A 24,696-nucleotide genomic window follows, 5' to 3' on the forward strand; every position below is an offset into this window, starting at 1 on the left:
AGGACTTAGTAGTGGGAGTGGTGTGTAGACACCTACTGTGAAGTTATAAAAATTTGTACTCGTGACAACACTTCTTATAAATCATCATTTCTCTAATAAAATGATAAAAGGAAAAGTTACATTTTTCCAGTACTTGTGTAGAATAATTGCCTATTCTTTACTGAATAACAAAAACAATAAAATTATCCTCTGACGTTTTGGAAAAAGTGCTACACTTTGCTTAGACAAAAACTAAATTTGAAAACCTGACTTCATATCTGTTTAGATGTTATAGAATGATTAATTGTTCTATAAGTAATTGTATGTACTTCTTCCAAGTTTTCAGTGTAGCCAAGTATTTGTGTACTTGTTAATGCTTCACATTTGAGTACTATTTGTTAGGTGTTATGCTTATATACTTAAAGGGGAAATACGTGACTGTGATGCAAGAGCCAACAGTTGAATGGGAAAGTGTAAACATGGGTACAGTTTGAGTTGGAAGATGGAACTATGAAATAAAGGAGAGGAGGAAGTACATTTATTTGATTCTGGAGGTTTAGGAGAGTTTCATTTGTAGATTTCAGTTTGTGATTTAAAACTCAAAGAAAATGAAAGCTTTTTTTTTTTTATTGAGTTGGCTAATGCTTTATAGTGTAGTCATAGACATATACATACAGTTTCATTATGTACCAGGCCCCCAAAGTTTTCTTCCTCTCCCCCATCCTTTTCTCCCCAGAATCCTTTGCTTTGGTGCAGTACGACATGTCCAGTCCATGTTTCACTTTGTGCTCGTCTCTCCTGTTCCCTACTTTACTAAGTCCCACTAATAAGTGAGATCATGTGATATGAATAACTTTCTTAACATTAAGAGTGACAACTTAGAGGTAGAAGCAGAACATTCACTTTGGTATATGCAATACCAGAGATTGAACTCTGCAACCTCCCACACCACATATTTAATGATTTTAGTAATATGTATCATACATTCTGTATACTTTAACAAAATGTACAACTTACTAGTATGAGGGAAGTAAAATTCTTGATAAATCTGTTAAAATAAAAACTGAAATTTAAATGCAGTTTGATTTGCTGGTATTTTATAAAAACAAATATACCAGTTGTTGCTTAATATGTTTCTTTAGTTGTAAACTGAGAGACAAATTATTGTCTAAATGTATTTTATTGGTAATCTAGAAGATAAATATTTCCACCTATAGCCATAGAAGTTACATGCTATATAGTTGTGCTGAACTGAACATTTTAGTAAACTACTGTGTGCTTAAATGGATTGTGTGAAAACTATTTCATTTTTTATTTTATTAGAGTATCAAGAAACAAATCTGAAAAGAAACGTAGAGATCAATTTAATGTTCTTATTAAAGAACTGGGATCCATGCTTCCTGGTAATGCTAGAAAGATGGACAAATCTACTGTTCTACAGAAGAGCATTGATTTTTTACGAAAGCATAAAGGTAGGTGCTTTACTTGGTAATTTTTTTCTTTAGTACCAGGTGCTTTCTACAGGCTAATATAACACTAGTCTTGGCAGTGAAGCTTTAGATTGAATGCTTCCTAAACTTTCTTAGTAGAAAAAAAAGCAACTCTCTTTTTGAAGATTTCTTGAGATGGTCTTCCTTTCATTCAATAAGTATTTATTAACTACTAGATATTAGATTCTGGTTATGCAGGATAACTCTTAAGTAACTCAGCAAGGGAGACAAATATACAAAACCAATGACACTGCAGTTAATTACAGTGTTATGTTTATAAATCATTAGTTGCGGTAAGGATAGAAAGTAATGATAGTGAAGACTTAAAATTAGTTGATTTTTCCACTAATCTTTCTTTTAGAATTAAGTAAAGAAACTAACATTTCACCTTGAGGAAGTAATAAGTGCACAAACAGAGAAGCAGGGAGGATTCAATGTTTCTGGAGTAGTTTAAATTGGCAAATAATGGGTATATGAAAAAATTATTACATCAGATTCTGAGAATATTACGTATCATTTAAAAATGATTGTTTTCAGTTTATATCTAGAAAATAAGCTTTCATTTTTAAATGAAGTAATTATATTTAAGTAAAATCACTTTGGCTTAAATGAGTCATAAAAGTAAAATTTAAATAGTATTATGTATTATTTTTTAAATTTATTTATAAAATGGGAACACTGACAAGACCATAGCATATGAAGGATAGAATTCCCACCACCAGAGCTCCATATCCCATCCCCTCCCCTGATAGCTTTCCTGTTCTTTAACACTCTGGGAGTATGGACCTAGGGTCATTATGAGGTATAGAAGATGGAAGGTCTGGCTTCTGTAATTATTTCCCTGCTGAACATGGCGTTGGCAGGCCAATCCATATCCAGCCTGTCTCTCTCTCTCTCTCTAGTGGGGCAGGGCTCGGAGGAAGTGGAGCTCCAGAACACATTGATGGGGTCATCTGTCCAGGGAAGTCAGGTGGAACCTGGTGGCTGAAAAAGAGTTAATATATAAAGCCATACATATTGTTGACTAATCATGAACCTAAAGGCTGGAATATTGCAGATGAAATTTAGGGTCTTCATTTTGGAAATAGCTAGTAGTTCTATTTTAATTATATTCCAAAGGGCCCATGACTTTATTAGTTTTTGCCTGAGTCTGACATCTGATATGCAGGTGGACCCAGGTTATTGTCTGGGGAGATGATGTCATGGCTGGAAAGTATTATGTATTTTTATAACAAACATAATAGTTGTAAAATTTCTTCAAGGATAGTTCATTTATCAAATGCAAATGAAACTGCAGAACTCAGAAGGAGGATTTGTAACTAGGTCTCTGTTTAATTCTCTGTAGTTGACTTGATAATGCATTACCAGCCTAGCTTATTCTCCACCACTCTGCAATTTTTGTTAATTTCATTGATGCCATTATCCCTATCCTCTATGCTACCAATAAAGTAATAGCTTTTTCTTTTCTTTTATCGTCTATACTTCTAAAGCAATATAAAATTCAGTCTCTTCTTTACTGGCGTCTATTTTCCTTAGTATGTGTATATTACATTTCTTCACTTTCCCTTTCCTAATGTGAAACTAACTACTTTTAGTTTTTCTGCTCTCTAAATCTGACATTTCTCAAGATCTTAGTTTTTGTGCTCCTGCTTTCTCTGCATTGTTTTCATTTGGTTATTTCTTCCCATATCTCTAGTGACTGGATTGTTGAAAAAGTCATGATGTGTTTTTCTGTGCAAAAATGTGTTGTGACTTTTCCGACAACCCAGTAACTCTATTAAACTCTATTTAACTATATTAAACTATTATATGTTTAACTCTACTAAACTATACTTTCAAAAGCAAACTTTTCATTCTTCCTTTTAGATCTTTCTTTTCCATGTACTCAATTGCATGTATCTAAAACTGAATTTATGTTCATTTTGTCGGGTCCCTTTTTTCTCTCAAATCTCTTTTTGTTCCATTTTCTACCAACAGTCTTTCATTCATTTCATTTTGTTTTAGCGTTTCTGCATTTAAAAATGGAAAACCAATTTTTATCTTAACAATTTAGCCTTCACTTTCTTTTTTATAAGTGAAACATTAACAATGTGTGGCAAAATAAGCTATAATCATGTTGAAGTATATGGCTCCAAGTGAAAGAGTCTCTAAGTAGTTTACTCTCCCCTCTTTTATATGTTATTTATTATTTATTTATTTACTGGAGAGTGAGAGACACAAATTGAGAGGGAAATAGAGAGACAGAAAGGCACCTGCAGCACTGAGCATGAAGCTCCCACCCTGCAGTACCACCTGGGTGGGTACTGGGAGCTTGAGCCTGGGTCCTTCCACATTGTAACACATATGCTCAACCGGGTGAGTTGTCACCCACCCTAACCTCTCAATAATTTACCCTCTCTCTTACTTCTACAAAGACATGCAAGAAGATACTAAGCAAAATCACTCTGTAAATATGACTATAAAGTTATTGTCTAAAATCTTAATTTAGACCCTTTGATTTTTTTAAAAAACTCTTTAAGATAGAAAACCCTAGATTTAGAGGAATCTTTCCAGCAATAGGTAGACCTACAGTCTTCTTTTTTTTATTTTGTATTTATTTATTTGTTTTCTCTTTTGTTGCTTTTGCTTTTTATTGTTGTTGTAGTTATTATTATTGTTGTTGATGATGATGTCGTTGTTAGATAGGACAGAGAGAAATGGAGAGAGGAGGGGAAGGCAAAGGGAGAGAGAAAGATAGACACCTGCAGACCTGCTTCACCGCCTGTGAAGCAACTCCCCTGCAGGTGGGGAGCCAGGGGCTTGAACCGGGATCCTTAGGTAGGTCCTTGTGCTTCACGCTATGTGCGCTTAACCCACCTTGCTACCGCCTGATTCCCAGGCCTACAGTCTTCTATGTTGAAAAGCAGATTAAATAACTGACCTCACTGAATTTTTTTCTTCCAAAATCACATCCTGGCTCTGCTACAGATAATACGTTTTGAATGGCAAAGAAAGAGAAAATAATAATTCCTATCTAATGCTTAATCTTGTTCTGATTCTTATTTGGTCATAGTGTGTCAAGAAGGAAGCAATCAGAGGTCTGTTAGCAACAGTAACTATCTAAGTTCCTCAGGGGAAAAGTAAGAAAGACTAGTATTTCTAAGAAACTAAATCCATGAAGATAAATTGCCGCATAGCTCTATAATTTCATTATATCTTTTTGGATCTTCTGATATGTACCTAGACAAATAAATGCTGTTGTCTGTGGATCTCATCTTTAGTGTGGGAAGAGAAAAGGCTTTTTGTTAAACTTTGTCAAGCTTCCCTGACCCTGTCTTCTTCCCTATAGTTGGAGTAGGCTATTAATATGTTGTATATCTGTTCACAGAAATCACTGCACAGTCAGATGCTAGTGAAATTCGACAGGACTGGAAACCTACATTCCTTAGTAATGAAGAGTTTACACAATTAATGTTAGAGGTATGTCCAGATTTAATTTTTTTCCTCAAAAGAGAAATCACACTGGTGACTAATTTTACTATAGTTTTCATAACTGTTTTAATATTAAAGTCTTCATTCACTGTAAATCAGTAAATAGGACTATTGTAAAACAGTGCCAAATGTTTATATTTGTAGTGTTAATTGAAATTTTGAGAGACAATAAATTCAGTCAGAAACCTATAGCTACCAAGTTCTCTGAGACTGTACTAATAACATTCAAGTGAGAAATAGTAAATGTTAGTCATCACATGTTAAGTGTTATGAAATGTATCTTACTGGACTACAGGATTTATTTTATTTTTAAATAAACTCAGGTTATTTTATTAAATATTCTATTTTAATAGAGGGGGAGAGAGAGGAAAGAGACTAGAGCACTCCTGGGGGTTGAATCTGGGACTTCAGAGCCTGAAAGTCTTTTATATAATCATTATGCTATCTCCCCAGCCCTGGACAATAGAACTTAAAAAAAAAAAATTAAGGTCTAAGAGCAGTATCAAATGATAATAAATTAAGCCCTTTGAAAAACTTAAAAGATTGAAATAGATATAAGAAGTAAATATTCTGACAATTGTTTTTTAAAATAGTTCAAAAGTTGCTTGTATGTATGAAATCTAATACCTTATATCATTACTTATAACATTTATAAAAATTTTGAGTTGTTACTGAGTCAGACTTTGTTTCCTACTACTCGGAAGGCCAATTCACTGAGAGATAGTTGGTGTGAGAAAAAAGGATTTCATCAGGTGCTAACCAAACCTGAGGAGATGATAGACTTGTGTCTCAAGCAAGTCTGTCTTACTCAGAGCTTATAAGGGACAGTGGACCAGTAAGGGCAAAGTTTAGGCACACGATTTAACAGGTCTTGTCATAAGGTAGTTTGTTTTGCTGAGGGGAGTCATCGTGAGGTTATTTGTCTGTTGTTTGTGTGGAAGGGGGCGTGCCATAAGGAATGAATTATTGAAGTCTAGTGGTCTGTAAAACTCCCAAGATAGGACCATTAAACAGTTTCTTTTCTCTGAGATCTGCACAGTAAGTTCATTCTAGGTATCTGTGTGACAGATTTCTGGTAAAAGTATAAATGTAGAGAATAAGATGAAAAGTCTGTAGTGCTTGCTCACTTACAGAGTCACTTAGGTTTAATCAGTTTTACTTTTCTACTTTTTAATCATTTTCTATGTAGATAAATGTAAGTATTATTTAGATACTTAAGATATGCAAAGTTCAGGACTGGTGAGAAAGGTGACAGTCTCAGATTCAGTCCTGTGGGATACCACATGTTACTAAAGTAGCAGGGGAAGCTTCACTGCTGTGCTCTCACTCTCTAAAAAGGACCTGGATCATGGAAACCCTGGCAACACCAATAATAAGACATGAAGTTTAGTATCATATTTTCATTAAAACATAAATAGGTAACAACAGGTAGACTTTGACAATAACAGTTAAGGACAAGAAAAATAAACATAGACCATAAAGGAGACATAGAGTACTGAAAAAGCAATTCTGGGGATATAGAGATTGTTAAATTATTTATTTCTCTTATCTCTGGGTCATTTATTTTTATGTCATTGCATATTATATACAATGGCAATGTCTCAGCTGTCTTTGTATATTAACTAAAGTCTGAAGCAACATAAAGTATTCTGTAAATTAATTAGTTATTTTTCTGTGTATACTTCAGTTGGTACAGATAATTGCTGAATTAAATTTTCTATATTTAACAGAAATGTCACCATATGAATTTGTTGGTGTAAATACTCTGTATATATTTAAAACTGTATGTAGCATCTGAAAAGATAGCATATTAACTTGGTGAATCTTCACAATAAACTTAGGAAGTAGACACTATTTATATCCTTTTTTATTTTCAGATGAATAAATCAAGGAAGGGTAGTTTGATTTCATAGCCTTAAACCTTGCACACACTGATCCTCATGAAGCTTTTTCTTTTCCTCCTCCTGCTCCTCTCACCCCCCCACCCCAAAGTTGTTGGTGGTGCTGGAGATCAAACTAAAGATTAAATTTAGATGATTCAGTTCAACTTCTTGCTTTATAGAAGAGATCAAGTAATCTCTTCATCTTATTTTTTAAAACATATATTTATTTATACATTCCCTTTTGTTGCCCTTGTTTTATTGTTGTAGTTATTATTGATGTCATTGTTGTTGGATAGGACAGAGAGAAATGGAGAGAGGAGGGGAAGATAGGGGGAGAGAAAGATAGACACCTGCAGACCTGCTTCACTGCCTGTGAAGCGACTCCCCTGCAGGTGGGGAGCCGGGGCTCAAACCGGGATCCTTATGCCTGTCCTTGCGCTTTGCGCCATGTGCGCTTAACCCACTGCGCTATCGCCCGACTCCCTTCATCTTACTTTTTAAGGTCATCTCCCTTCATACCCTTTTTCTTTTTTTTTTTCACATTTTATTTATTATTATTGAATAAAGACTGAGAGAAATGACGAGGGAAGGGGGAATGGAAGAGAGAGACACCTGCAGCACTGCTTCACCACTTGTGAAGTTTTCCCCATGCAGATGGGGACTGGGGACTTGAACCAGAAGTCCTTATGCATTGTAAGATGCACTCAACCAGGTGCACCACCACCCAGCCAAGTTGCAATTCTTCAAGATGAAATAAGTAAATTTGTGGATTAATTAATTCTGAGATGGTAAAATTCATGTATACATTGACTTCTCCCTCCGTCCTCCATTGCTGCTCATCCTCCTCTCTCTTGTCTGTTGCCTGAAGAACATTCCTTCCTACCCTTGGAGAAGAGTTAGTGAAATTTAGCTTGATTAGAGTTCTATGCAAAGTCATCATTGTGAAATTTCTCTTAGTGTGTAGTATTTCTCCTTTACAGCTAACAACTTTCTTGTAATCTAAAGGGGAACAGTTAGTGCTCTTTCAGCCTCATTTTAAACATGATCCAAACTTTGGTTCCCTTCTTTAGAACTTCAATTCCAGTCTTCAACCATAGATTAAGCACTCACTATGGAAAGAGTGATGGTTTACATGCCCCCCCCCCCCTTTTGTAGGCCAAGTAGGTATTACCAATAGAGTTTTATCTAATGAATTGTTTTCTTGACATAGTTTGGAATGGAGTGTGGGTGGGTGGAGAGGAGAGCCAGAGAAAGGATAAGCTTTACAGTCTTCTAGGGATAAGAATGTCCTCTTATCTTATTCTCTGGTGCCCATCTGTGTAATCCTTCTTTTCAAGGTTGGTTTAGGTTTTGATATACCAATATACCTTATTGGGGAATTACATTCCTGTGTTCAGTAGAAGTCTAGAACCTAATTCCTTTCTTATGACTTTGGTAAAATGCTGACTGAGAGATTTTTCTCTGCTTCTTGTTTGCTTGCTTTCAAAAAAGAAAGGGCAAGGGGTGCTGGGCTGTGGTGCACCCGGTTAAGCACACGTAGTTAGAAGAAGCTCAAGGACCTGCGCAAGGATCCTGGCTCAAGCCCCCAGCTCCCCATCTGCAGGGGGATTGCTTCACAGTCGGTGAAGCAAGTCTGCTGGTGTCTGTCGTACTCTCTCTCTTTCTGTCTCCCCATCTCTCTGTTTCTCTCTATCTTACCCAATAGAAAAAAGAAAAATGGCTGCCTGGAACAGTGGATTTATAGTGCTGGCACCAAGCCCCAGTGATAACCCTGGAGGCAAAAAATAAATAAACAAACAAAAAACAAGAAAGAGAGAGAGAGAGAGGAAGGAAGAAAAAGAAAGGACAAGTTCTGATTCTAGAGGTGGGAATAAATTGTTAAGGGTTCTGATTTCAGTTTACTCTTTTTCAGGAGAGAGCTATACACCAATTCCTAGAAGAATAAACACAAATCATTATAGTAAATATTAGTTTGCTTTCAAGATGATACAGTCTCACTTGACATATGAAAAGCATGCTAATTTTAACATCATTTGACCCTGTTCCTTAGGAAATATCCACTAGACATTATTGTACTAACTAGTTTGCTACAAGAGTAATTTTAGGAATTTGCTTAAATTAGAAAGTAGCCAAGAATGGGTTTGTCTGAGTCATTCTAGAAAGTAAGCATTACTCAAAATATCAGAGTTTCATCTCATTTCCAAATATCTCCCTATTGAAGGAAAGTATCTTTTCCCCTATTTTTATCCTAAACTTCAACAATTACTTGGAATTATTAGGATGATGATGTTCTAATTACCAAGGTGTAAAAATATATACTATAAATATTTTTTTATCTGTCATGTTCCACACATACACTAAATACTACAGAGAAGTTTGAAGAGGATATACACTTTTTGAGAGACTCCTGTAAATCAAAAAAAAAAAAATTAAAAATCAGTGAGATAATTCTCTTATGGTATATGATCTTTTTTTACCTCAACCTATACGTACCATTAAGTTAAAATGCTTTTGTTTGATATTTGATCTCTATAAGACTTGTTTTTTCTCCTTCTCTTCTAAAGTTCTTCAAAGAGTAGTTTATAGTATCTTTCTAGTTGTCTACTCATTTCTAATTTCCTTATGTCTTCACCTAATATTTAAGATCTATTCAGTTTAGGGAGATTTCTCAGTGTTAAAGCAAAAACTTACATTCATGGGGTCCCAGATTTGATCCCTGGTACTACATATTCCAGAACTGAATTCCAATCTGGTCTTTTTAATTTTTTCCTCTTAACCTCTCATATAATAAGGTGCTGTGGTATATCTAGTTAAGTGCACAAGTTCAAACCCCTGGTCCCCACCTGCAGGGGGAAAGCTTTACAAGGTGTCTTTCTGTCGCTCTCTCTCACTATCTCCCCTTCCCCTCTCAATTCCCCTTCCCCTCTCAATTTCTCTCTCTATCCAATAATAAAAAATAAATATTACAGAAAAAAGACTTCGATCTCATCTTTTGTAGCTTAATGTTTCTTTTGTTTTACACTTCAGTAATATAGTTCTCTATTAATTTACCTACAAAGTGATAATGTACCATAAGATAATGGTGTGCTAACACATTGTAATGATTGGTTGTATGATTTAGAGATTTTAGTATCTTTAAGTAACACCATCTTTATATAATATACATATGATAAAGGTAAGGAATTTTTTTATAAACACTTAGCCTAGTAGATAGCTATACAATGACGTTTTGTCCCCAGAAACATTTTTAAATGCACAAAAATATATACAAAGGCATTATAAAGGGGGACAGTCAGTGTTATGACATACTGTGGAAATTTTCACATTGAATACTTTGTCATTTAAGTTTTATTTTTATTTCTATTCTTTGAGACTTTTTTTTCATTTAACTGACCATTTTGCTTAATTTCAGGCTCTTGATGGTTTTTTTTTAGCAATCATGACAGATGGAAGCATAATATATGTGTCAGAGAGTGTAACTTCATTACTTGAACATTTACCAGTAAGTATAAAAATCCTGTGGTCTTTCTTGTGTAAATTCCTATTTTATTTTATTTTTTTAGATTCAATTGGTATAATTTATTATTTTTCAGATTGGTTATAGAGGGAAGTTACATATTTAAAACGATTGTTCTGTTATATCCTAAATACAAAACACAATGAACAATTCAGTACTCTTATTTGAAAGATGTTGTTAAGTACCCCCATCCTTAAGGACAAGAATATAAGAAAAAATTTTCAAAGTTCATCAGGTAGTTAAGTGGCAAGATTAAATTTAATTTTTATGACTTTTGAGTTAATTATTTCAGACACATGCCAAGATAAAGCACAAGTGAAACTTGTTCTGTTGTTTTCTGTTTCTTATTTGCAGAGGGTGGTTGGGAAGGGGGTACTGGGTCATGGCACGTTCAGTAAAGTGCACGTTACCAAGCACAAGGACCTGGTTTTGAACCACTGTTCCCTACCTGCAGGGGGGGAACATCTCATGAGTGGTGAAGAAGGTCTGCAGTGTCTCTTCCCCCGCCATCTCCACCTCCTCTCTCAATTTCTATTCCATCTAATAAGAATTAGAAAAGAAAAAAAAAAAACAGTTATTGCGAGGCTGGATGGTGGTGCAACTAAGATCAAAGCTCTAGTTCCCAACAGCAGGGAGAAAATCTTCATAGTGAAGCAGTGCTACAAGTGTCTTTCTGTATCTCTGTCACTCCCTGTCTTCTTTTAATTTTTTTTCTGTCCTATTATATAAAATGAATTTTTTTAAAAAAACATTATTACCAGACACTAAATAACTATAAATAACTTTTAGTTTATTTTGATCTTATTTTTTAAAATGAGCAAAATTATACCCAATATTTGCAAAACTTACTCTCTATGACATAGTGTCATATACATTCTCATGCTTGATAGTCCAATGCTTTAATGCACCACCTCCTGGACCACACACATATATACTCTACTGAAATGATTAGTGAAAAAAAATGTATAGAAACCCATTTAAATGAAATGCATCAAAGCCTGTTGGATTAATCCTTAATAAAGTTAAACTAGAATATTGTGATAGTTTAGCCAGGATTTGAAGTCTTAGTAAAAAGCATATCAGTTTTTATGAAGAGATTCATACTTGACTCCTTGATGTTCCTTTTACTTACTTTTATTTTTTTAATTGTATTTATTTATTTGATACAGACCAAGTAAATCAGTGGGAGGGGAGGAAGGGAGGGAGAGAGAGAAACAGATAGACACATACAACACTCTCTTACTATTCATGAAGCTTTCCCCCTGCAGATGGAGACTGGGGGCTTGAGCCCAAGTAGCATGTGTGCTCTTTCAGGTGTGCCATCACCCAGCCCCTTAAATTCACTTTCTTTATCCACTGAGCCATCTCCCAGACCACTAAATTTACTTTCTTTATCCACTGAGCCATCTCCCAGACCATTAAATTTACTTTCTTAACACTCATAAAATGCCCACTTTAAAGTTCTAAAACATTGAGAAGTAGACCTCCATAGTAGTGTTGAACACTAGAGTGAAGATCATCTGGTTTTGTTTTAGTACAGTTATGTGTTCTCATGTTAGACTCAGATTTCTGTAACAATATTCAGCAACCACTTTGTTTAGCCCCTCTTCCTACCCTCTTTATTCTAATGTAAATTTTGAATTTTTCTTAATTTCTTTATTGGGGGATTAATGGTTTACAGTCAACAGTAAAACACAGTTGTACATGCATAACATTTCTTTTTTTAAAAGAATTAATTAATTTATTTATGAGAAAGGTAGGAGGAGAGAAAGAACCAGACATCACTCTGGTACAGGTGCTGCCGGGGATTGAACTCAGACCTCATGGTTGAGAATCCGATGCTTTATCCACTGCGCCACCTCTTGGACCACCATGCATAGCATTTCCACACAACAATACAACCCCCACTGTTAACCAGCACAGAGTAGCAGTTGTGTCTATCTCTTCTCCCCAGTCAGACACAATTTCATCCAGGCAGGTGTGATTAGTAGATTGAATGGTACTGAGAGAGGGACCTCATAGGACAGCATATACAATGGTTAAACCAAGAGGAAACATTGCAGAAAAGAACCAGGACAAAAGGCCAGATAATCCCCCCAAAGAGTTTTGAGGACAGAATCTAAACACTAATTGAGTTATTAGTCATAGGAGTGATTGAAAGTAAGATCATCAGAAATGGGGAAATAGCAAATGAGACTCCAAAAGAAAACACTATTTCTAGGTAATTAGCTAAAAGCTGAAACAGCTGAGCTAAGAACACAACTAGCTGAACAAGCTAATACAGTATTAGAACAGGGTAACAACATAGCTGAGCTACAGAAAACAACAGAGGGGAGAGAGAATAGAATAAATATGACAGAGAACAAAATTAGTAAGATAGAGGATGAATTAGAGAAAACTAAGAAAGAAATAACCTCAAAAATAGATTGAGATACTGAAAACAACAAGAGAGACATATGGGACAACATTGAAAGAAGTAATATATACCTTATTGGCTTGCCAGAGGAAGAGAAGGAGGGGCAAAAAGGTTTTTTTTTTTTTTTGCCTCCAGGGTTATTGCCAGGGCTCAGTGCCTGCACCACGAATCCAGTGATCCTGTAGGCCATTTCCCCTCCCCTTTTTTTGTTACCCTGGTTGCTTTACCATTGTTGTGGTTATTATCGTTATTGATGTCGTCATTGTTGGGTAGGACAGAGAGAAATGGAGAGAGGAGGGGGAGATGGGGAGAGAAAGATAGACACCTGCAGATGTGCTTCACCGCCTATGAAGCGACTCCTCTGCAGGTGGGGAGCCGGGGGCTCGAACCGGGATCTTGCTGGTCCTTGTGCTTTGCGCCACGTGTGCATAACCCACTGCGCTATTGCCCGACCCCGGGAAGAAAGCATTCTTATAGGACATAGTAGATGAGAACTTACCTACTCTAGACAACAAAAAAGACATAAGGTTCAAGAAGCTCAGAGGGGCCCAAACAGACTTAACCCAGACTTAAAGACACCAAGACATCATATTTAGAATGAAAAGGGATAAGGATAATGAAAGGATCGTGAATGCTGCAAGAGAAAAAAACAAGAGTCCTACAGAGGAAAACCCATAAGTTTAGCAGCAGATTTCTCCACACAAACACTAACAGCCAGAAGAGAATGGTAAGACATATTTCAACCAAGACTACTGTATCCTGTTAGACAGTCAAACTAGATGGAGGCATAAAAACCTTCTCAGACAAGCAGTTGAAGGAATCAACTATCACCAGGCATGCCCTGTAAGAAGTTGCAAAAGGTCTCTTAAAAGCAATCACATTGAGGGGGTCGGGCAGTAGCTAGTGCAGTGGGTTAAGCACACATGGTACAAAGTGCAAGGACCTGGCATATATCAGAACACTCTAAAATTATACAATAATGGCATTAAAATACCTTCATTCTATAGTATCAGTAAATGTCACTGGCCTCAATTCACATATTAAAAAGCACGGAGTAGGAAGGTGGATCAGAAAACACAAACCCAACTATTTTCAGTGTTTTTAATTAGCCTCATGAAGATGTTGCTAAATCACTAACACTATTTTGAGAATAATTTAATTTCCTTTGAGATACTTTTGGCTAGAAGAACTCATTATTTTCTCCAGAGAATGCCTTCTAAGAAAACAATAAATAGAGGGCCAGGCAGTGGTGCACCTAGTTAAGGAAACATGTTATTACATGTAAAGAACCTAGGGTCTAGCCCCTTCTCCCCACCTGTAGGGAGTAAGCTTCACGAGTGAAGTACTGCAGGTATCTCTTTTTCTCTCTCCTTCTCTGTCTCTCCCTCTCTGTCCTATCAAATAAGGGAGGGGGGATGGCCACCAGTAGCAGTGGATTTGTCATGCAGGTACTGAGGCCTCGCAATAACCCAGATGGCATTAATTAAAAACAAAAACACAGTAAATATAATAGAACTTTTACATTGTATAACTTGTTAACATAACATTAATAATGGCTATATTCAGTTTTATTGTCAGTCTGTGGAAAGGTTATACAATTTGAAAAAATATATTTTGTCATTTTGATTGGGATGGTGGCTATTTGAATTATGTTTGCTATTTTACTTGGTATAGACACTAGTAACTGCTCTGCCACAATTGATGTTTTTTATGAATTTGAAGTTTTAATGTGACTTACTGTATAAATTCTCAAGTATAAAGTACCCTTAAAATATCCTTTGTAGCAATATAAACTTTTACTAAGACCTTTTTTTAAAAGATATTTTAAAAAAGCAGTGCCTTCCTACTTCTGATTACACTAATTTTTATAAAGGAAATGGACTCTTAACTAAAAAAAAGGCTAGATTTCAAAATGAGTGATCTCTTATTTTAAGCCAGGGTAGTAACTTACTGGCTTTCTTTGGATCATACAGATAAACAGCTTAACTATAGAAATTTTTTTGGTTTTTGTTTTGTTTTGTTACCGCCATTAGGTTTGTCGCTGGGGCTTAATGTGGGCACTGTGAATCCACTGCTCCCAGTGGCTTTTTCTATTTTTTTAACCTCTTTCTATTATACATGATAGTTCAGAGAGAAATTGATAAGGGAGAGGAGATAGGGAGAAGGACAGATATCTGCAGACCTATTTCACTTGTGAGTGAAGCAGGTGGGGAGCGGGGGCTCAAAGCTGGGTGCTTGCTCATGGTAATATGTGCAACTAATTCATTGGGTGCACCACTGCCAACCCTTTCCCCCCATTTTCTTTTCTTTACTTTTTTTTTTTTTTTTTTTAACAGAGCACTGATTAGCTCTATCTTAAGGGGTGGGGGGGTTGAACCTGGGATTTTTGAGCCTCAAGGCATGAGAGTCTCTTTGCATAACCATTATGCTATCTACTCCCACCCTCCTGGGTTTTCTTTTCTTGATCATGATGTCTCCCCTGCCAGGTAAGTATGGGGTTTTCTTTTCTAATAAGCACAGTAGGTTATGATTAACCTACTTGAAAAACTATCTACCTTGAGGGGCACAGCCCAGGTTTGAGTCTTGGCACTACAGTGAGAATACCATAGCACTGAGGAGCCCTGGAACTGTGATTTCTATCCCTCTCTACCTGAGTGAAAAAATGTCTTGGCAGTGTGGAAATCATGCCTGTGATGAAACCCAGCTTTGCAAATAATTTCATAGACTTTTTTTTTATTCCCTTTTGTTACCCTTGTTGGTTTTTTATTGTTGTAGTTATTATTGATGTCGTCATTCATTGTTAGATAGGACAGAGAGAAATGGAGAGAGGAAGGGAAGACAGAGGGGGAAGAGAAAGATAGACACCTGCAGACCTGCTTCACTGCTTGTGAAGTGACCTCTCTGCAGGTGGGGAGCTGGGGGCTCAAACCAGGATCCTTAGGCCAGTCCTTGCGCTTGGGCCACCTGTGCTTAACCTGCTGTGCTACAGCCTGACTCCCAATTTCATAGACTTGAAAAGTCATATTGATCATGGTTGTGAAGGCACTGTCAGTGGCATTAGAGGGCATGCTAACTTCCCTCCACCTTTTCACTGGTTTTGGGGTGGTTCTGTAACTTGATGTTTGATACTTTACCTGTTAAAAGTAATAAAAAATTAACCATATGCTAATCTGATGTTTAAGAATGATTATATATTTGGCTGGTGGTGGTGCACCTGGTTGAGCACGTGTTACAATGCGCAAGGACCCAGGTTCAAGCCCCTGGTCCCCAGCTGCACAGGGAAAGCTTCACAAGTGGTGAAGCAGGGCTGCAGGTGTCTCTCTGTCTCTCTTTTCTTCTCTATTCCCCCACCCCTTCCTCTCAATTTCTGGCTGTCTCTATCCAGTGAGTAAATAAAGATAATAAAAAAGAATGATTATATATTTAAATGTTTCCTAGATCCCTAAAGTTATTTTAATTTATTTTCCAGTCTGATCTTGTGGATCAAAGTATATTTAATTTTATCCCAGAGGGTGAACATTCAGAGGTTTATAAAATACTTTCTACTCATCTGCTGGAAAGTGATTCATTAACTCCTGAATATTTAAAGTGTAAGTAATATCTGTTTACCAAAAACTTAAATATTATTTTGGTAGTATTGTTATTTCTGTAAGTATATGACAAATCATGCATGCTTAATAAAAATTAACACCTGGCTTCATTCCTCATATTCTGTTTCTTTTTTCTTTTTTTTTTTTTTTTTAACCAAAGCACTGCTTGGCTCTGACTTATGGTGGTGTGGGGAATTGAACCTGGGACTTTGGAGCCTCAGGCATGAGTCTCTTTTCATAGCCATTATGCTATTTATCCCCGCCCCCCCCCCCGTTAAATTCTTTAAATGGTGTGTGTGTGTGTGCGTGTGTGTGTGTGTATACACACTTCTGGAGGGATTACAAACTTCTGGAGGGATTACAAACTGCTGCAGCCATTGTGGAGAATAGTACTGAATATTTTTAAGCAAAAAAAAAAAAAATGGTAATAGCTTTATGATCCAGCAATACCACTCTTGGGCATTTATCCAAAAGACAGGAAAACATTCAATTGAAGGAGCACACACATAACCAATGTAATGTACACATAATGTTAGGACCTGGATTTAAACCCTTGGTTGCCAGCTTCACAAGCGGTGAAGCAGTGCTGCAGGTGTCTCTCTCCTTCTCTGTCTCCTCCTCCCTTCTTTCTCTGTCTCTATTAAATAAATAAATATCCCACTAATTTGAGGGGATTTACTCCCCCCTCATTCAGTACTACATTATTCACAGTGCAAATTAAATGCTTATCAAAAATGACTAGATAAAGGAGTTGTGGGATATATACTCAGTGGACAAAAATTAGTGTTGTGACCTGAGAGCTTGGGTGGTGTCTATACATTAGAATGTTTTGACAGTTAAAAAAGATGTTATTATGCCCTTCAGGACAGAATAGATAAAACTGGAAATGATTATGCTTAGTGAAGTAAGGAAGTGAGGGACAACTACTATATGGCTTCACTAATATGTGAAATGTGGAGAACTAAAACAGATAAAGTTGCAAATTAAAAAAAAAAAAAAAAGAAAGAAAAGTAAACAGCTAACTTTCCTCTAAGACCTTGGAAGAACTATTGTGGCTCTCTTTGACATGGAGCTACCGAACTTTTGGTGGTGGGAAAAGTGTGGAATTATACTCTTTTTATCTTAGTCTTGTAAATCACTATTAATTCATTAACAAAGAATACTGTATATGTAAAATGGAATTATGACCTTATTAAAAGTCCAGCGTATATTGAAATCCCACTATTATAGTAGCTATATCATAAAGCAATTTTACATTCAAATGAAACTTGACAATATAGATGTATCACCTTTTAAAAATAATTTTTATTGTATTTAGTGAGAGAACATTAAATATTCTCACCGTTATCATCATTAACCAACTGGCATAAAACTACAAAGATTAACTTTTGTATTTTAAAAAACAATTAAAGATCATTATGCCAACCTAGGCAGATGACTCCACCAATGTGTCCTGGAGTTCTGCTTCCCCAGAGCCCTGCCCCACAAGGGAAAGAGAGAGACAGGCTGGTAGTATGGATCGACCTGCCAATGTCCATGTTCAGCGGGGAAGCAAGTACAGAAAAGCCAGACCTTCTACCTTCTGCACCCTACAGTGACCCTGGGTCCATACTCCCAGAGGGTAAAGAATAGGAAAGCTATTGGGAGGGAGTGGGATACAGAGTTCTGGTGGTGACAGTTGTGTGGAATTGTACCCCTCTGGTGGTGAAAATGTCAGTGTTTGCATTTTATAAATAAAAAAAATTTTAAACGTCATTATTTATTAGACAGAACTAAATAATCTTTGCGTATATTTAATGTGCCAGACACTCGTCCTATATCATAAAAGTGATAGTAATGATAAAAAAAATAGTCTTTGCCTTCAAGAAAGACAAAATATTATGGCTTAATTAGATATTTTTCTTTGGTTTGTTGAACAGAATAATTTTTCCAGTACCCCTTATCTTTTTCTATCATATGTATAACCAGAAATTCTCACAACATTGTATGTGGTCTAATTATTAGATCTTTTAAAATCACTTCTCATGAGTTATAAACTAACTTTTGTGGTGATGCTGAATTAATTAATTTAAAGGTTCTTTGTATTTTGTTTTATTAGTTTAGTTACTGTGTTTTGCAGAGCTAGGGCTTTGCACAAACAAGATTTCATTGCTTCCAAGCTGTTTTTCCATAGAGAGAGAGAGAGAGAGAGAGAGAGAGAGAGAGAGAAATAGAACCCAAACCCATAGCACTAGACTTTCTCCCAGAGCCATGTCACCTCTCATGTGGAATTGGAACTTGAACCTGGACTGTGCATGGCAAGACCTGCCATCTACCTGGCGGGCTATCTCATCTCTCTGTGATCCAGGGTTCTTGGTAACAAATCATGGTAGTAGAATAGTTTAGGATCTTGTATTAGAGTGAAGAGGCCAAACTGATATGATTCTAAGCTGGTAGAAAAAATATGCATAGGGCAAAAGAGTGAGTTAAGAAATGAGGGCCAAAGTGACTTATAAACTTAAATTCTTGATGGAGTATCAAGTAGAAATGTTCTAAAAGAAAATAATAATGAGACAGTGTTTTATACAAGGTGTTTGCGCTAGGGAGAGAAACACTAAATCTTCACTTAGCATTGTTTATAGGCTCTAGGAAACTGCAGCTTTAAGTGAAATCATGTAAATTCTGAAATTAATGTTACTATATAAGTTTATTGCTATTAAAAAAGTTTAATTCCTCCTACATATATTTGCTTACAGAAGCATCACCCACAAAACTTCCAATATTAAACAGTAATCTGTATTCATTAATTCATTACTTAATGCTTATAATACAATTCAGAAAACCTATCCTGACTGCTTAGTGGTTTCAAAGCAGGAACCAACCCTGAATGAGGAGATCCTTGCATCACTGGGCAGATGCATCCACACTTATACAGACGGGCAGTTTACAGACACCAGTTAACTTAATACACATACCTTTGAGATATGAAAGAACACCCCCACATACATGGGGAGAACATAGCACATTCTGCACAAAGTGACCCTGGCCAGGATTTGGTTTTGTTTCTGATCAACAATAAAAGGAAATTTATATTGAGCAAAGGAACATTACTCAAGCATCTGCTGTACAAATGGTGGTAATCTCTAGAAGAACAATTTCTATAGAGACGTAAGTATGAAAGCCACAGAGCATGAAGTTAAGGGAAGTGAATATATATGATTGATGACTGTATCGAAAAAGAGAAACCAAAAAGAGTAGCTTGGAAAACCTTGTTTTCATCTCAAAGTAATGACCTGGGCAGATTTTTAAAGTAGAAGTTAAGAACCCAGATGCAAAAAGGAGTCAGTAACAGTGATGTGTGTCCCTCGTTGTAGAGAATATAGGACAGACAACTTAAAGTAGTGATAGAAGCATTAGCTAATAGAATGAGAAGCACAACTTTTCTAGGACAAATAAAAATGGGCATGCGTGGAGTTGTTTGTATGAGAAGATCTGTTTTCTCTATCAAGGGCCAGGTAAAACCAATTCTTGAAAAACATTTCTGTGGGCTAATATAAATGTTATGAGCACTTTCTACTAGAAAAGATAGTGATTGCTGACTTATAAAACCTGTATCATCTAATTTCATTTAGTATTATATATTACAAATATATTTTTTCTTTTACTTTAGCAAAAAATCAGTTAGAATTCTGTTGTCACATGCTTCGAGGAACAATAGACCCAAAGGAGCCACCTACCTATGAATATGTGAAATTCATAGGAAATTTCAAATCTTTGAATAGTGGTGAGTTAAAATACTTCTACTACAATGTAGTCTAGTGTCTTTCTTAAACTTTCATGTTTAAACAACAATAAAAACTAGGTTTTGTAGGATTAACAGATAGCATTTTCTTTTATTATTCTAGTACCTACTTCAGCACATAATGGTTTTGAAGAAACTATTCAAGGCACACACAAGTCTTCATATGAAGATAGAATTTGTTTTGTAGCTACTGTAAGATTAGCTACACCTCAGTTCATCAAGGTATGTTTTTAGTTTTATTTCTTGAATGGGAAGTGAACTTTCACGCTATGGGAAAAATTGTTAGGTTTAATTTTTGTTGTTTCTAGAATGACTCAAACTTTCTATAAGCACTGAAAGTAGTAGTAGTTGTAGGTTATTATGTATATGCAATAGTGCCATTTTAAGATTTATTTAATGAGTGAGAGAAAACCCAAAGCAGTGTTCTGACAACATATAGTGCCAGGGATTGAATCTGGGTACTACTTTTTATTTTTTGCAGTGATTGTGTTTTCTTATTGTCCTGCTTGTATACAAAATTTCAGGATGGTTATTTTTTCTACAACAAAACAGTGTTGTGTTATTTCTTGGTTATTTGGGGGTTTACTAGCATACAGTACAGCTGTTAACAAATGGGTACAGTTTTCTTATCTCCCTGTGATAGGTGTCTACAGAACTTCTTTGTTTCTTTTTAGTTATTTAATATTGGTTTATGAAATTACAAGATACTGTGTACAACTTTACACCGTTCCCACCACTGGAGTTCTGGGCCGCTAGTCCCATGGTTGTAAGCTATAACAAGCAGCTCTCACAGGGCTTCTGCAGAACATTCTCATCCCTACCTTGCAGAATGCTTTTTTTTTTAAAGAGAGGGAGAAAGGCACCTGCAGACCTGCTTCACCCTGGCTTGCTAAGTGTCCCCACACACAGGGAGCAAGGGCTCAGACCTGGGTTCTCCTGCTAGGTAATGTATGTGCTCAACTGCTCAGCCCCCAGAAATATATATATATATCCTACATAAAAGGTAAATGGTCCAGAATCTACATGAGTTTTAAAAGTTGAGTTTTGAAATTTCCTTCTGAAATATGCAGGTGATTTTTCTTTTTTTATTGGGGGGAATTAATGGTTTACAGTAAGTACAGTTGTCGGTAAATGTGTAAAATTTCTCATTTTTCTGCAAAACACTCTTACCCCCCACCCTAGGTCCTCCTCCATTATCATACACCAGGCAGGACCTGAAAGCCCCCCCACCCCCAGTCATTTACTTTGGTGCAATGAGTCAAATATTTGTATTTTTCATTTTCAGTCCTTCATTTTTTTTATTAATTTATTGTGCAGGTGAATTTTTATGACATGTAATTTACTTTTTCAATTTTAGAATTTGGCTTTTATTTGGGTTCGATAAGTGACTAGAAAGAGAGGGAATGGCCAGGAGGTGGTGCAGCAATAGAGCTCTGGATCTACCAGCTTGGGATATTGAATTTGACCTCTGGCACCATATATGGCAATGTGCTCCTCTGTTCTCTCTCTTGAAATAAAGTAGAGATTGTTTAAAGTAAATCTTAAAAAGAGGGAAGTAAAATAATTGACTATTAGGACATAATTAGAGATAAATTAAACTAAAATTTTAAAATTAGGGACTTACATCATGTTGAACAAAGTACTGAATTAGTCGTTAGATTTTATTATGATTATTATTGATTTAATAATCATTAGGAGATTTTTTTTTTTTTTTTTACCTCCAGGGTTATCGCTGTGGCTCAGTATACGCACTATGAATTCACTGTTCCTGGAGACCATTTTTCCCATTATATTGTATTTGTTGTTGTTGTTGTGCTTGTTGTTGGACAAAGAGAAATCGAGGTGGGGGGGGGAGACAGAAGGGGAGAGAAAGCTAGACAGCTGCAGACCTGCTTCAACACTTGTGAAGCAACCCTCTCTCCCCATAGGGACTAGAACTGGGACCCTTGTGCTTCACACCATGTGTGCTTAAACCGCTGTGATTTAGGAGATTTTTAAACCAGTTTTGTTGTGCCTTGTTTAATCTTAGGAAGTAATTGCAATGACTAATTTATTGAGTTCTTATATATGTTGCGTACTTTCACATGCATTATCTCAATTTAATTCTTATAAAATCCTTAATGGATAGATGGCTAATATGATCTCCATTTTATATGTAAAGAAGTTGTTTTACTTGCCCATGGCCTCAGCTATTAAGTTGTGGAACTAGATCTTGATCCTAATTCTTACTTTCTCAAGACCAGATCCCTAATTATTGTGCTGCAGAAAGTCATTCAACAATAGAGGCAAGTTGGAATACATTATTATCACTGGCATCTAGGGTTTCTGTGTATGGGAAGTGTAGTGATAGCAGAAGATGCAGTTAAAGAAGTAGACAGAGGCTAGAAATACATTAATTGCTTTAATTTTTGTTTCGTCATGCTGAAGACTTTAAACATTTTTTTCAACAAACTAAGTAGTTATTAAATTTTATTATGAATATATATGTTAATGAGTTTTTAGTGAGGAAGTTGTGACCCTTAAATAGAAGATGAGTTGAAAAACAAGGATAGTTTGGGGAGATAATACTGTGATAATGTAATAATGTGAACCAGTGATGGCAAGAGTCTAGTCTAAATTAAGACACTGAAATTAGATAGGATAGAGTAAATTTCTTTAAAATCTAGAAAGTGAACTTGAAAGGATTAAGTAGTTGATTCTTTTATATGATAAAAGGTGAAATTGAAAGTGTGTTGTGATTGTCAGATTTCTATGCTAATGGTCCAACATATGTATGCCTCCAGTAATGAGATATAAAATTATGTAACTAGGTATGGGAAATAAGGTATTAATCATTTTAGGATATTCTGAGTTTATGATATGGGAAGACACCCAAACAGAAATTTAAAATTATTTTGAATTGCACCAAAGTAAAAGACTCTGGGGTAGGTGGAAGGATAGCACAGGCCCTGGAAAAGGATGACAGAGGACCTAGTGGGTTGTATTTTTATGTGGAAAACTGAGAAATGTTATGCATGTTCAAATTATTATATTTACTGTCAAATGTAAAACAATCCCCCAATAAAGGAAACAAAATAAATAAAATTATTTTGAGAGATTTAAGTTGAAAATTAAGAGTTTATAGGTATATGAGCTAATAGAGAAGTATGTAGAATTAGAAGTACTCCCATAGAAGTTTGTATCTAAAGGTTATTTATTGACACATTTAAAAAAAATACATATTTCCATGAGAGATCAGTGCACTGCTCAGCTCCTGCATATGGAGCTGCCAGAGATTTGAACATGTTACTTAAGGGTCTCAGATGTGAGGTCTCCTGCACTGTTTCCCTTGCCCCTATTGCCACATCTTAGCACTGTAAAATTAAAAGTGAATTTAAACAAGTTTATGAGAAAATTTAATAATGGTACTTATAATGATATAATAAACAATATTTAGGATTTTTCTAAGAACACAGAAGAGTCTTCTGAGCTTTCTTAATTTATTTGTAGGAAATGTGCACTGTTGAAGAGCCTAACGAAGAGTTTACATCTAGACATAGTTTAGAGTGGAAGTTCCTATTTCTAGATCACAGGTAACTATATCTTTAAATTTCATAAAAAGTTTATAGTCTTATAATTTTTTATATTGATGCATTTCAAGGACAGACTTTTTTTAGCCAGAACATTAGAATCCATCACCCTTTCTACACAAAGGACCCCTCCCCATTTTATTTTTAACTGGAATATTTCTCTTTACATAAAAAGTTCAGTATTGATTATTTTATGTGTAATTTAGGGCACCACCGATAATAGGATATTTGCCATTTGAAGTTCTGGGAACATCAGGCTATGATTACTATCATGTGGATGACCTAGAAAATTTAGCAAAATGTCATGAACACTGTAAGTAAATTTTAATGTTTCTGGTGACTATTGTTGTTGATCTTATAAACAATGATCATATTAAAAGGAGATAGTAAAATATAATTACTTTTACATTTTAATAATTATACTGGGAGCTTTTTGTGTGTGTATACGCTGCTCAGTAGGAATCATAGCTGAAGTTTAAATTAAATTTATTTGTATTTTATATTTTAGTTTGTACTAGTAGTCCCATAATATGACACCTAATAAACCTTGTTCTAAATTGTATAAGCTCTATGTATGGAAGTGAAAAAAAGAGTCCTTTGAAAATTATAATACTATGGCTATTAGAATTCTGTTTCATGAGGGGAAGGAAGGATTTTAGGACCTAGCATATGATGATAGAAAAGGACCTAAGCTTGGTGTTCTCATCTCACCATTGTAGGTGTTTTGCCAACACCTACAATGGTGAGATGAGAAAGTGTACCCAGGTGCTAACAGCTGTACTAGAAACCACTAACCTCCCAATTAAGAAATAATAATAAACTATCAGGAAATAGAATTGGGGAAGGGGGCTTTAACAATGGAATAAAAATCACTCATTTGAATCTTATAAATACAAAAAAAGGGAAGAAGTTGTAGTAGTAGTCATGGAACATATTCTCAGTGGTATACTACTTGGCAGTTAAGAAAAAAATATATTATGTCCTTTGAGAGAAAATGGAT

General features: G+C 35.6%; 1 protein-coding gene across 3 annotated transcripts in view; it reads left to right on the forward strand.

Moving 5' to 3' along the window:
* CLOCK (clock circadian regulator) overlaps nt 1-24,696 on the forward strand; it is a 93,169-nt gene that overhangs the window by 33,459 nt on the left and 35,014 nt on the right. For all 3 annotated transcript variants that reach the window (XM_060188041.1, XM_007534619.3, XM_060188042.1), the window contains exons 8-15: nt 1,303-1,451; nt 4,837-4,928; nt 10,236-10,325; nt 16,226-16,346; nt 19,996-20,109; nt 20,231-20,349; nt 23,617-23,699; nt 23,903-24,009. In XM_060188041.1, the coding sequence (XP_060044024.1) occupies nt 1,303-1,451; nt 4,837-4,928; nt 10,236-10,325; nt 16,226-16,346; nt 19,996-20,109; nt 20,231-20,349; nt 23,617-23,699; nt 23,903-24,009 (875 nt within the window). The remainder of the gene's footprint in view (nt 1-1,302; nt 1,452-4,836; nt 4,929-10,235; nt 10,326-16,225; nt 16,347-19,995; nt 20,110-20,230; nt 20,350-23,616; nt 23,700-23,902; nt 24,010-24,696) is intronic.

The sequence above is a fragment of the Erinaceus europaeus genome, chromosome 3 (genome assembly GCF_950295315.1).
Source record: "Erinaceus europaeus chromosome 3, mEriEur2.1, whole genome shotgun sequence".
NCBI classification, from domain to species: Eukaryota; Metazoa; Chordata; class Mammalia; order Eulipotyphla; family Erinaceidae; genus Erinaceus; species Erinaceus europaeus.